This window comes from Myotis myotis, unplaced genomic scaffold, assembly GCF_014108235.1.
Source record: "Myotis myotis isolate mMyoMyo1 unplaced genomic scaffold, mMyoMyo1.p scaffold_m19_p_16, whole genome shotgun sequence".
Taxonomy (NCBI): domain Eukaryota; kingdom Metazoa; phylum Chordata; class Mammalia; order Chiroptera; family Vespertilionidae; genus Myotis; species Myotis myotis.
Genome location: NW_023416320.1, coordinates 34,480,019 through 34,494,078, shown reverse-complemented (window position 1 = coordinate 34,494,078; position 14,060 = coordinate 34,480,019). Strand labels below are relative to the sequence as shown.

Sequence of the window (14,060 nt, the reverse complement as noted above, 5' to 3'; positions counted from 1 at the left end):
TCATGACAGAAAGTTCACACACATCCTCTCACTGCCCTCCATTCATTATCGGGAACCTAAAACAGAAAATTTGATGTATTACAATGTAAACAGAAAGGTCAGTCTTGTCTATCAAGACAGAAGCTTGTTAGAGAAACGGAACTATGCCCCTTTTCTAATGCTCTGAGTCATCTCCTCAGGGTAGATTACTTCCTAACTTCTGGAAAAATAAAGGGACAGGTAACAAAGTCCTTGCCATTTACAGAGGAAAGCATATAAAGTACCCAATGTTAATTTCTGGATGCTGAGAGATTTATTGACTGATGGGGAACTGAAAGGAAGCCCTGCCCCAAAAACCCCTGAATAGGAGTGTGGTTGCCCAAAGGTAGTGTCCTGGGCTTTTTGAGCATTCCACAGGAGACCCTGCCATTGTCTTGTACAGCTCCTATCACAACTGGCATTTGATACTCATTCTATAGAGGTCCATTGGTGAATGTTACCAGTGATTTTGGCTCTCAGTTCTTTTTTTTTTTTTTTTTAAATATTTTGTTGATTTTTCACAGAGAGGAAGAGAGAGGGATAGAGAGTTAGAAACATTGATGAGAGAGAAATATTGATCAGCTGCCTCTTGCATACCCCCGACTGGGGATGTGCCTGTACCCAAGGTACATGCCCTTGGCTGAAATCGAACCCGGGACCTTTTAGCCCGCAGGGCAATGCTCTATCCACTGAGCCAAACTGGTCAGGGCTGGCTCTCAGTTCTTGAGTTTGGTACAGAAAGAATTCAGAGCCAAGAACTCTAGCACAAGAGGAAGTTTATTTAGCATGCAAAGCAAAAGCACACTCACAAATATTTCAGTTAGCAATTTGAAGATTGTCTTTGCCATCAACTTTGCTAGTTGAAGCACACATTGGGGTACTCCTCTAAGCGCAAGGAGATGCAGACAGCAGAGATAAGTTCAGCAGTTACCTACTATTTCTGATATTTCTTTATTCATTGGATTGCTGTGCCATGTCTTTTTTAATTTGAGCCATACACTATATTATATTTTATTTAAATTGGTTCTCCAAAGACTCCTTTTAAAAAGTTATTCCTACATGTAAGATAAAATCCGTCAGTGGTGATTTTTATGGTATTTAGCTTACTGTACATGTAAGTCCTCTACATCATGTTATTTCTCCAGTCACACATCTGTAAAATTACTTTGAGAAGCACATAACTCGATACTTTATCAAAAGTACATTCTGGCCCAGCCGGGTGTGGCTCAGCAGTTGAGTGTCCTGCCAGGAACCAAGAGGTCACCAGTTTGATTCCTGGTCAGTGCATATGCCTGGGTTGCGAGCTTGATCCCCAGTAAGGGGCGTACAATCAATGATTCTCTCTCATCATTGATATTTCTGTCTCTCTCTTCCTCTCCCTTCCTCTCCCTTTCTCTCTGAAATCAAACATATATATATATATATATATATATATATATATATATATATGGCATGTTCCACAGTGCAATGATCCGACTATGGGCTGACTTATCTGGAAACTGCCAGAATTTCTCTTTTTACCTTCCTTTTATTTCTAACAGCAGTTGTAGATTGGCATAGAGCCAAAATGGGAGTTGAAATGTGCATTGCATCATTTGTCATGTTAGCTACAAAGGAAGCAGCAGAGGTACCAGAAATGAAAACGAGGAAATTTCTGATAAACAACTCTGATGGTTATCTAGAAGGTGAATTGAATCATAGATATCAGAGTTTGACACTGCATTTTGAATTGCACAATTGGAGATAACTGCCTCCCACCTAGATAATAGTATCAATTTAATTCAAAATGTGAGTGTGGTTTTATACTCATTCCACTCTTTGGTAGTGCCAGAGAGCATTTATTTATCAGGCTCCCATGGAGCACATTTGAATTTGTAAAAAGAAATGATTAATTAAAAAAACAACAACCTGGGTGCCCTTGATATGGATACTATCATAGTATGTGGAAGTAAAATGAATGAATTTACCTTTTAACAGGCTCATATGCATCAGTGCAAACATGCCCTGTTATCAAGCAGTTTAAACCTTTTCCAATATAGAAGAGGAAGTTAATCAATGCTTTTCTCGTTGGATTTGCAACTAGATAAAGATTGTTTAACTCAGGCACCTCTCACTGGTCCTTTCTCTAATTGGTAATTTAAAAAGTCCACAATTACTGAGAGAAGAGACAACGGAGGGGCAGTAAGCTTCTGGAAGAACTTAAAATCTTTGCTGCACCCTAGACTGTCCCTGGTTTGTGCCCCTTATCATGGGAGTAGCTCTTGCCATCATTTAAAAAGCTTGACCTGCATTTTAGGAGACTTCTGGTATTATTGGTTTTGCCTCTGCAGACTCATAATTCCATTACCTGTTATTGGGAGGAAAAAGCAAATAGAGGCTTAAAACTGAGTGCCTCTACACTTCCATCTCCTTGTTCTTCATTCTTATCCAGGCAGGAAGGCCATGGGACACTTTGTCTCTTAGCAAAGGAATATTTTCAGATATCGAGGTATTGCACAAGACAACTGGTCAGAGAAGTTAGGAGGGCAAGGGAAGAGGAGGATCAGGAGCCACCCCCTGTAAGTGGTTGCTGCTTTCCCTGCAGGACTGTGCATTGATAGACTTCCCTTTCCTCCAACTCTCACATTCTCTGTCTCTTTCTCTGATTCTTAAATTGGCCTTTCCTAGTAAAAGGTCAATATGTTTTCACGCTTGAGAAATTTCATTCAAGAATTTTTGTCAATGGACAAGTCATAAGAAGTTCTTCCATTTTAGGGCTGGTTGACGTCACCAAGGAGGCGATAAATATCTGTTGATATAATTGGATGTGAGATTCAGTGTTGAGAGAGCAAAAATTCTGCCCCTGGTTTCCTGGCAGGGCCCAATGATTTATGCAGGAGCAGAGGCAGCACGCAATCGAGCTGTCAAGAGAGCGTCAGCTTATTAGGCAAATGCTGCGTGATTTCTGAAGAGGATCGACGCTATAAAATCCCACTCCAGGCTCTGGTGTGGAGAAACTCAGAGCCCAAGTCCGTTGAGAGACTGAAGAGAAAGAGAAGAGGGAAGAAAAAACCCACAGTGGAAACAGAAAGGAGAAAGAAAGAAAACCCCTGAAAAAGCCTGGAGACATTAATCTGCAGCAGCGCCCCGGAAGGTAGGGAGCCTAGACGGAAACGCGGCTCCAACTTTGCACTGCCTGAGCTGCAACCGAGCTCCCTGCGGAGCCCTGGCCCTGTCTTTCCAGTGTTGTGTGTGTGTGTGTGTGTGTGTGTGTGTGTGTGTGTGTGTGTGTGTGTGTTTGCTGACTGTGCCTCAAGATCCCGATAGAAGCTGGGATGTGGCAAAAGCAAACTTAGACGGCTACTCATCGTTACCCGAACTTCCAGTTATTCCTTTCTGGCTGTGTAGATGAGCACCCCATTGATCCCGATCCTCGAAAGCAGGGCGCTGGAGCAGGGATGGATGAGGAGGAGGACGAGACGCAGCTTTTCATTTGGAGGAAAAGGCTGAAACATCCGAAAGGGAGTTGGAGTTAAGAGCGGTTGAGGTCTTAAATTTGTAGATCCTCTCCAGAGCTCCGGAAATCGGGTTTAGAGATCGTTAGGAAGGGGATTCGGGGACTGTCCCTTTGGGGGTTTCGGAAGGAGAGGGGTCATTCCAGCCTGGAGAGGGGGCTGAGCTTTGGTGCCTAGCCCTGCAGGCGCCCGCTTTCCTGCTCCCCCTTTCACTCCAGCTCTGTAAGTCCTACCTCGGGAGCTTCAGAACCACGGACAGCGCCCGCCCGAGCCCCCAGCCAAGTCTGCCTCCTGTGGGAAGAGGACATCCTCCCCCGCCACACACACACACACACACACACACACACACACACACACACACACACACACACGCACGCACACGCACACGCGCACACACACACACACACACCCCGCACCTCCCCAGTTGAGCTAAACTGTGATCAACTCTTTCTCTCTTTCCTTCTCCTAGTGCTTCTAACATGAGACTGCCGCTGCTCGTGTCCGCGGGCGTCCTGCTCATGGCTCTCCTGCCCTGCCCGCCATGCAGGGCCCTCCTCATCCGGGGGCCTGTCCCAGGCGCCCGACAGGCCCCACAACTTCCCCAACCCCTAGATTTCTTCCAGCCGCCGCGGCGGCGGCAGGTCCTTCCAGTTCAGCCGGTCCCACTCACCACGGGGGAAGAATACTTCTTCCGCCAAGGTAACCTCAACGAGAGCCCCGCTGCTCCCCTCTGGTCAGCCTCCTCGCCCCTCGCCCGCCGCAGCAGCAGCCACCTTTCTCCTCACAAGGTAGCCGCCAACTTTTTCCGCGCATTGAGGCAGCTGCGATCGCTTCCCCAGCGCCCTCTCAATAGCCCTGCGAGTCCCGCTGAGCGTGGTGCCGAGAGCGCCCTCAGCGGTCGCCAGGAGTCCCTGGAAAGGGAGAGGCGATCCAGGGAAACTACCACCTCGCTGGATCTCACCTTCCACATCCTCAGAGAAGTCTTGAAAATGGCCAACGCGGAGAAGTTAGCACAGCAAGCTGAAAGCAACAGGAAACTGATGGAGATTGTTGGGAAATGAAACGGTGCGTTTGGCCAAAGCGATTCTGCATTTAGCGCAAAAATAAAAAATACAAAGTATTCTGTACCATAGCGTGGCTCTGATACCATTTGTTTATTTTTATATAGCTTGAAACGTAGAGGATATATAACAAGAGCACCTGTTCTCTTTAATTAGAATGCACAAAGTGTATTCATGTGCAGTAATAGCAACAAAATAGTATTTGTATTGTCTACTTTTAGTTTCCATTTCCAGGTGTCTTTAATGGTGATTAAAAGAGTATAGACCCAGGAGGAAATGTTTTGAAGAAGCAGACAGAAATAACCCAACTGATTTTGCTGTGGTCTGAACCAAAGAGAATGTCATTCTCTTTGGTGGGTGAGAGAAATCATGTAAGCTCTTTGAATCAACTTTTCCTTGTAATTGTTTCAGTAATAAAACATTCTTACAATCCGTGGTCAATTTGTTTGTGTAATAGAATGTTCAATAGTTATCCTACATAATAAAAGGCTAATATGCAAATTGACCAAACCACAGAACCACCTGTTGCTATGATGTGTGCTGACCACCAGGGGGCAGACACTCAACGCAGGAGCTGCCCCCTGGTGCTTAGTTTGCTCCCACAGGCGGAACTGGGCTCAGCCAGAAGCCCGGCTCACAGCTGGCAAGCTCGGCAGAGCTCCTGCCTCCCCAGCAGTGCTAAGGACCCTTCCAGGGATATCTGACTGCTGGCAGGTGGACATCCCCTGAAGGGTCCCAGACTGTGAGAGGGCGCAAGCTGGGCTGAGGGACCCCTTCCCCCACAATCCCCCAGTGCATGAATGTCATGTACTGGGCTTCTAGTATTTTTAATAATTGCTGCAAAGGTAATCATGACTTACTTTTGCTTTTCAATGATAGTAGTAGAAATAGTCTCAGTTATTGGACTCCTCCAAACTTACTTAAATACAAGAAAAGACAAAATCCCTTGCATTTTTTTCTACTACAAATGCAAAGATAAACCAGTGGCTAACACAGATCCTGCAGTCTCCTTGGGTTCATCTCTGTACGTCAGATTACTCTTCTAAGATAGAGTTAAATAATTTGAGAAGTTGCTTCCAGCTCTAAGACTTGCGAATTCTATACATGGAAGATCTATTCATAATGGAAATAACATTTAGCCCTGACTAACTATAACATGTAAACTAATTGGGGAGGGTTGGGGCAGGAGGAAAGGGAAAGAGGTGAATGGTTGAGGAAGGGCACTTCTACAAACTATAGGGCCAAATGCCTCATTTTTTTTTTTTCTATGAGAAAGTCTCATATATTATTCAGCCATTATTTTGCTATCATAAATAATTTTTCTAAGCTATTTTCCAATGCCTACTTCTAATGGAAGGGGTGAAAAAAGACAGGCTTAGGAAATTTTAGACACTAAGGGGACCATGGAAGGAGCACAGAGCTGCTGAGCAGCAGAGGGTATATTTCCATAGAAAAGGGGAGCTGAAAAACTGCAACAGGTACATTTCCATAGACTGAGGGAGCTGGAAACAGCAGAAGGTCTATATTTATAAAATGAAGGGAAGGAAGCCCCTCATCCAGAAGGAGAAGAAGAAAGCCCAAAGGAAATAGGAAAACAATAAGGGAAGAGGGGAGGAAAACCTCACATGTCCCATGTGTGGTTTGACCTTGGAACTCAGGAGTTACTATAGTAACCAGTCTAAGGGGATAGTGACCAATCAGAGGGGATATCAAGGCACAAAGATGTACAGCCTTTATAAACTGTGGAAACAGGGACTCGGTGGGACTCTTCCCCCCCCCCCCATGTGGGAGTCTCTATTTGTTCTTTAATAAATTTCCACCTTTGCTATACCACCTTCTGTCCATGGACAACGAGCCCGGGAACCATTCTGCCCAGAGGAACACCAAGTGTTCTGGTCCAAAAATTCCGTTTCACTACAACATGGATGAACATTGAGGACACTGGCTAAATAAAATAAGCCCATCAGAAAAAGACAAATACTGTATGATTCCACTTATATGAGATATCTAAAGAGGCAAATTCATAGAAACAGAAAGTAGAATGGTGGTTGACAGTGGCTAGGGGTAGAGGGCAATGAGGGGTTGTTTCAGTTTGGGTACAGACTTTCAGTTTTGCAGCATGAAAAAGTTTTAGCGATTAATTGTACAACAAAGGTAATATACTTAACATCACTGAAATGTAATTTAGAAATTGCTAAAATGGTAATCTTTATGTCATATATTTTTACCACAATTAATTTTTTTTTAATTAGGAGACTTCACATTAAAATCTGAATTTGTAGGTTCTCTTGACAAAATGGAAATGTAGCACCCAGAAATAACCTGCATGGAGTGCTGAGCAGTGCTACTCCTTTGAACTGAGTTCTCTCTCTCTCTCTCTCTCTCTCTCTCTCTCTCTCTCTCTCTCTCTCTCCCTCTACCTCCCTCCCTCCCTCCCTTCCTTCCTCCCTCCCTCCCTCTCACCTGCTTTGCTTTCCACAGTGCCCACAACCCCCTTTGCCTCTCCGATGCAAGCCTGGTTTCAGTGGCTACTTATCATTGTGCTTGTACAATTGCTGTGCTCAGAGCAGACTTAAGAGGAAAGCAAATTATATCTTGTATTTATGCATCTGTCAGCATTTTCTTTTACTTGACCTGCTTTTCCATTAATGTTACCTTCTTAGTCAGAAGGGCAACACCAGCTTGTTGCTCTTAATAGAAGGCTAGGTTTAGTAGGAAGATGTCAAAGAAAAGAGAGTAAAATGCTCAGTGGAATATTTGACTTGATTTTTATGCTAAGTGTGATGAATTTTTTTAAAGCCAACATGTTTCTTGTGGCAAGATTCTTGAAAATCAAAGCATGAAATGCTTTCATTGTTCAATGAGGCCAGTTGTGTTCCTGGGCATTTAGCATAGGGAATATAACTGGGTGCAGATTGGTGAACATGCTCTTGCTTTGGCTTGTGGGCAATGCATTTACCTAAATGGTCCACCAACTGAACAAAAGTCAACAGATGCTTTCCTGACATTCATTCTGGCACAAGTCTGGGTAGCCACATTAGGAGGAGGATTATTATATTTTATATTTTTAACCAACCCAAAGTAAAAGGGTGAGCTCTGCCAGGTCATTTTGATCAGTAATCAGTGTCCTCAGGCTGCCTCTATGCTTCCTAATACTCCATGAGTTGCCAGCCTCAGCCCTTCCCCAAATGATCATCCCCTATATCACCCATGATCCTGATCCATTAAAATGTATCAGTCTTGTGTCCCCTTCCCTCGGGTTTATCCAAGTCTAGTAATTAATCTGACTGACTGAATTGCAAGTCACATATTAATGGGTGACAATGGCTTGATGTACACTCCTGCAAGATAACATTTTGCCTAGAAATGTTCATGTCTTATCCTATGAAACTCATTCATTTTTTCTTAACCCAGGAGAATGTACGGTGTATTCTGTTTGGTTTGTTTGTGGACTTTGTTGCCATGACTGTTGTGGACATGTTAGCCACCATGCTAGGCCACTGACAGGGACGCTAGGGACAGTGAGGAAGTTTGTGTCCAGACCTTGTACTTGGGCCTCTGTCTCCTCTCTGTTGCTGTGAGTGTGAATCACAAATCCAACCTGACAGCAGGATCTGGTAACCACTGCATGTGAAATGCCAGTCTTTCTAGGCCAATTCCGAGGAAACCTTGCCTGTTTATAATGAAATACATTTGCCTTAAAGCAGTGGTTCTCAACCTTCTGGCACTTTAAATACAGTTCCTCATGTTGTGACCCAACCATAAAATTATTTTCGTTGCTACTTCATAACTGTAATGTTGCTACTGTTATGAATTGTAATGTAAATATCTGATATGCAGGATGGTTTTAGGCGACCCCTGTGAAAGGGTCGTTCAACCGCCAAAGGGGTCGCGACCCACAGATTGAGAACCGCTGCCTTAAACGAATGTGGATAGGAGGGGTAAGGTTAGACTTGAGGCTTCTGAGTGGGCAACCACCCTGCACCTGCTAGGCTGAGTCAGAGAATCAAAGCCAGATGCTGGAAACAGGTGTGAGTAGGACCTCTGAAGTCACATTTAGAATGCTCATTCAGAAAGACTAAACCGAAGCATTGGCCTGCTCCCCTACTTAGCATTCCTGACCGTCAGACCCTTGGATAGCTCAAGCATTATGGATTCCAGACTGGAAAAGAAAGCACAGCCAAGAGCCTGGGCCAGTTGTTATGTTGAGAAGTAACTGAGGCAGGTCTGTGACTCACACAGGCAAGAGTCTAAGCCCTGGAAACTTTCAGTTCTGACATTGTGGGCATTTCTCTCACAGGAACACAGACACTTCTGCTTGGTGGCAGAGCAACCAAGATATGTTAGGAATGAAGCACAGAACCATGAAAATATAGCACAGTCTCCATGAAAGCTAGAGGAAGAAGAAAATAGGTATTCCCCTACTCCAAAAGGAGCTCTGGAAGGAAAAACACTCGCTAAAAAGCATTTTTTTTCCCTTGAGAAGATTTATAGCTATACACACTGAGGGGATGGGCGAAGGGAATTAATTTGGGAGCTTCGTTGCCATTAGCCAATTCCTTCTGCTAAGGGAAGATCTGAAGCCAGAGTAATTTCCTCAGGCTTATGAACCAAGCAGAAATTAAATTCACTCACTTTTTCTTAACCCAGGGGAAGATGTCCAGTGTATTCTGTTTGGTTTCCTTTAAACATGGTATATAGGAATTGATGGGGTCAGGTGGGGAGCTGGAAGGAAGTAAAACACATGTATCACAGTCTAGCAAAAACTTAAAAAGCCAGCTGTTTTCTCAGATATGCACCTGACAGTCGTGTGTCCAGTGTAGTGTGTGTGTGTGTCCTCACTGTTTCAGAAAGAACTGAATTTCAAAGAACTGCTAATTAGATAATTAATTCTTCAGTCAAGGGCTTCCTCTGTCTTGTGTTAGACAGATAGGTCAGACAGGTTCTCAAAAGCTGTGGGAGGTGATAGTATTATTATACCCAGTTTACAGGTGAGAAAACTCAGTCTCAGAAAGGTTGAAGAACTTGCTCCAAGTAATTCTAAGATAAAGTGCTGAGAGTTGTTAATAGTGACCACAAATTCAAAGAGAAAGGGGTTTCTGGTGTTGTTGAGCAGATGAGACTCAGGATGGCCCACTCCACCCTGGAAGTCAGCTAGAGAGGCAGGAGGCCAGCAGCATGGGGTGCAACTGCAGGATAGAAATGCTCTCATTTGCAATAGACAGTCCCATCCCTGCAAGTAGTGGAGGCCAGAAACGCCCTCTGCCCTCTGGAGGCTGTGCCAATGTGTCATGAATAGTGAATCAAAGCAAGGGAACCTTTGGTCACACTATTTTTGCTTCAGTCACATCAGCACAGGTGAAGTGGGGATTCACCCACTTTCCCTAGATGTGGGCTTGGCCTCTATTGTGCTGTACACACACACTCCATAGGGAAAGACGAGGCATCATTGGGCACTAAGCTCCAACTTCTCTGTGATCTTGAGCAAGTCACTCATTCTCTATGATCCCTCAATATAAAATGGAGAAGGTTAGCAATTCCTTATGCACAGGGTGGTTGGGAGGTTTAAGTGAGAGAATCTCTATGAAAGACTTTGTAAATGATAAAGCAATATGTACACATTAGTTTCAACCATTGCCACACAGAATTGGTTTTTTAGATGCGTTAACATTATGGTGGATTAATTCTAATTTTTGTGGGCTGTAGTGGGGACAAAGGCATTTCATGGAAATCACTGAGATACATAAATAAGGACAGGAAAAAATCCACAGGATGTGCAACACCGATATCGGTCGTAGATTTAATGAAAACAATAAAACAATGTAAAAACACAGGAAGCAAAACTCAATTAGCAATGTCATAACAACTTCCCCGGAGAGCTCTCTCTGGTACCTGTGTCACAGTTTTCATGGAATTGTAGAGCTGTAAGCATAGGTTGCCAGGGGAAATGAATTCATTACATTGCTAACACATAATTTACATTATATTTTCCTTTTTAAAATGGATGCATCCATTTAGCTTCCTATTAGAGTGACATTTACTAAGGATGCTATTTGATCCTGAGAAATTTAGTCTACATTTTTAGTATAGGTTGTTTTTATTTTTTGTCCTTCTAGAAAAGGCCCCAATTGACAATTATTAGGATGTCACTTTCCCAGCAAGGCTTAAAAAAATCACAGAAAAAGAAAATTGCAATTATACGATATAAATGAAAGAGCATTAATAATGTTAATGTAATGGCCTCACTAAAGCTTACTTGTTTAAGAAAAACCTTACTCTCTTCTATAATTTTTCAATGTAAAAATGCGTGTATTTCATTATTATAATGTCTTATGATTTCCAGGATTCTTAAATCCTGGACAATGTTAAGCAGTAAATGCAGGCCAGTCCTGACCACTAGTTAGTTTTCTATCTATTTTTTATAAGTTCTGAAATTCCAGCACAGTAAGGACACAGGGCGTATCAGTGAGTTGTAAGCTTGAATCTCCTAATTCAATCGCTCTCAGTAGGGATTTCTGTTAGAAAACAGTTTGACAACCTGAATTTCTCAATTAAATTTAGAGAACATAGTTACATTTTCATTCATTTCTGCTGTTCTGGAAAATTAAAGAGATCATTTCAAAAAACACAGAACCTAGAGTCACACTCGTGGGAAATCATGTTTTTGATCTCCTGCTTTATTTTTTTAATGTCCTTATAATAACTTGTGAAATTAATCTTTCTCAGAAAAGAAGCCTTCCAGCCCTCTAGCCTCAGGGATCTGTCACCTCTCAGGCTCTGGTAGCAGCTGGAATTGATATTTGCCCTTGAAATCAAAGATCTGGTCTCAAAGGTTATTCACATGAAAATGGTTTTATCTTTTTTGAGAGTGACACCTTGTGGAGACCCAGGGCTCCCCAAGGATACTTTGGCCTATTGCTCATTCTAGTTTAGGAAAACATGAATATTTTCAAGGGGACTGAATCGTGGGATGATGAAAAATTTGATAAGGTCTTAGGTCTCTGGACACATATTAGTTTCTGAGAGCCTAGGAACTAAACCCTGAGCTTCAAGAAGACTAAAGAATCTTTGTTAGCTCCCAAGTATCTTTTAACCATTTAAACCATAGGTCTTTCTCGTTCCTTCCCTTCCCTTTTCTTTCCTCATTTTTTTCTCAATTGTTTAAAAAATTTTTCCTCTGGAAGTACCTTTATAGAGCTTGATCTCCACACATCCTTCTGCTATTTTAGAATGAAGAGCTCACAGGAGTGGGTGACCCACATTGTTCCTCAGGTTCTGTCTCTGAGCTTATGATATGTAGAGAGGAACACTTAGGACAGAAGGGACAAACTGCACCTTCTTAGATTTGGAACCTTGGACCTTCTTCACTAAGAAAACAAACCTGGTTCTCGATGTCCCTGGCTCTTGACAGGGTCACCTCTGTGGAAACAGGTTTAGACAAGACAAGGAGTGAACTCGAGTACAGGTGTGCCATGAAAGTGTAAAGAGACATTAGCTCATAATGCAATTTACATCAAAGCTAAAAATAGGAACCCACAGACCAGTGACAACTGATCACCAGATTGTAAAGTTCAGCCTAGTCACTTAAAAGCATCGGGAACCTCAGCCATCCCAGCCTTTGCTATATTTGACTTTGTGCATGGCTGGAGGTGGGGAGGGGAGACAGACTTGTTAGATTTAGGCCATGAGGACTTCGCTATGGCCAACCATTTGGAATGCCTTGAGGATTGTCAGCACCTTCCTCCTTCAAGTTCTATCCCACCTGCCCCCTCTCTTTTCTAAGCTGCCTTAAAAGATAGTATATGTGAATGAGGACTCCTCTTTATAGCCATTCAGGTAGGCAGACAGAAAAAGAGGAAAGGTAGAAAAGAAGTTATCTTTTTTTTTTTTAACATTTACCTAGGGATTAATTCTTCAAGAAAATATAACAATATAGCAATGCTAAATGTGAATACACCTAAACAGAGTTTCAAAATTGATAGAACTTAGGAGATAAGTAGAGAAATCCACAATTATAGTCAGATATCGAAAAATCCCTCTCTCAGCAATTGATAAAACAAGTTAAATGGAAATCGGTAAGGTTATAATACACTTGAACAACACTACAAATCAACTGACCTAATTGATATTTGTAGAACACACCACCCAACAACTAAAAATACAGTGTTTTCAATTGCACATAGAACATTCACTAAGTTTAGATCATATTTTGGGCCATAAAACAAATCTTAATACATTTAAAAAGATTGGAATCATATAAAGAATACTCTTTCTTCACAACAGAATCAAAACAGAAATTAAACAGAAATATGTCTAAAAAATCACCCAATATCTAGAAATTAAATACTATTCATCTAAATAGCACAGCGGTCAAAGAAGAAAGCAGAAGGTAAATTAGAAAATATTTTGAATTAAATAAAAATACAGCATATCAAATCTTGTGGGATGATCTAAGCAGTGATTAGAAGAAAATTAATAGCATTATGTGGTTTTATTAGAAAAAAAGAAAGATATTTAAAATCAATAATCCAAGCTTTAACCCTAAGGAACTGGAATGAGAAAAGATAAATAAAGTTCAAAGTGAGCATAAGAATAAAAATAATGAAGAGCAAGAAAGAATGCAGTAGGAAATAGACCAAAAATAGAAGAAAAAAAGCCAAATAAAACCAATCAAGTGGAGGACTTACATTACCTGTTCTGGAGACTTCTATAAAGTTATACTAATCACAACAGTGTGATGCTGGTAGATGGACAAGCATACAGGTCAATGGTACAAAATAGAGAGTCAAGAAGTAGATCCACACATATGTGGTCATTTAAATTTCTACAGTCATTAAGTGAGGAAACGATAGTCTTTTCAACAAATAGTGCTGAAACCAATGAATATCTATATGGAAAACAAACACACAAAAACTGAAACCCTTTATTCTTACTCCCCACATATGAAAATTAACTTAACATGATCTTAGATCTAATTTAAGAGCTAAAACTATAAAAAATTCTAGAAGAAAACATAGGAGAAAATCTTTTGATTTGAGGTAAGCCAAGATTTCTTAAATAGGATACAAAATGCACGAATCAAAAGGAGAAAAATGATAAATTGGACTTCATTAAAACTAAAAATGTTTGATCTTAACAATACATTATTAAGAAAATTAAAAGGCAAGCCATAGACTGGGAAAAAATATTTGCAAAACATGTCTGATAAGAGAGTTTTATCCAAAATACATAAAGGATTTTATAATTCTCCAAGGTGACAAACACTGAATAAAAAAGTAAGTAAAATATGGGAACAGATAGTTCATTAAAGTAAATTTAAAAATGACTTAGAAGCACATAAAAAGATGCTAAACATCTTTAGTCATCTGGAAAATGCAAATTAAAACTACAAGAAGATACCATACAGATCCATTAGAATGGCAAAAATGTAAAAGATTTGCACAATACCAAGTTCTGTCTAGGATGTGGAGTAACTAGAACTCTCTTA

The 14,060-nt window shown here is 41.5% G+C and overlaps 1 protein-coding gene across 1 annotated transcript; it reads left to right on the top strand.

The window, feature by feature from the left end:
* Window positions 1-2,950: 2,950 nt before the first annotated feature.
* LOC118670713 (corticoliberin-like) lies at window positions 2,951-5,003 on the top strand. Its single transcript, XM_036338030.1, has 2 exons — window positions 2,951-3,151; window positions 3,982-5,003. Exon 2 carries the CDS (start codon window positions 3,992-3,994, stop codon window positions 4,571-4,573), a length of 582 nt encoding a protein of 193 aa, XP_036193923.1. The 5' UTR covers window positions 2,951-3,151; window positions 3,982-3,991; the 3' UTR covers window positions 4,574-5,003.
* The last annotated feature ends 9,057 nt before the right edge of the window (window positions 5,004-14,060 follow it).

Coding starts and splice junctions, on each gene's coding strand:
- LOC118670713 (XM_036338030.1), top strand. CDS start 3,992: ATGAGACTGCCGCTGCTCGTGTCCGCGGGCGTCCTGCTCATGGCTCTC.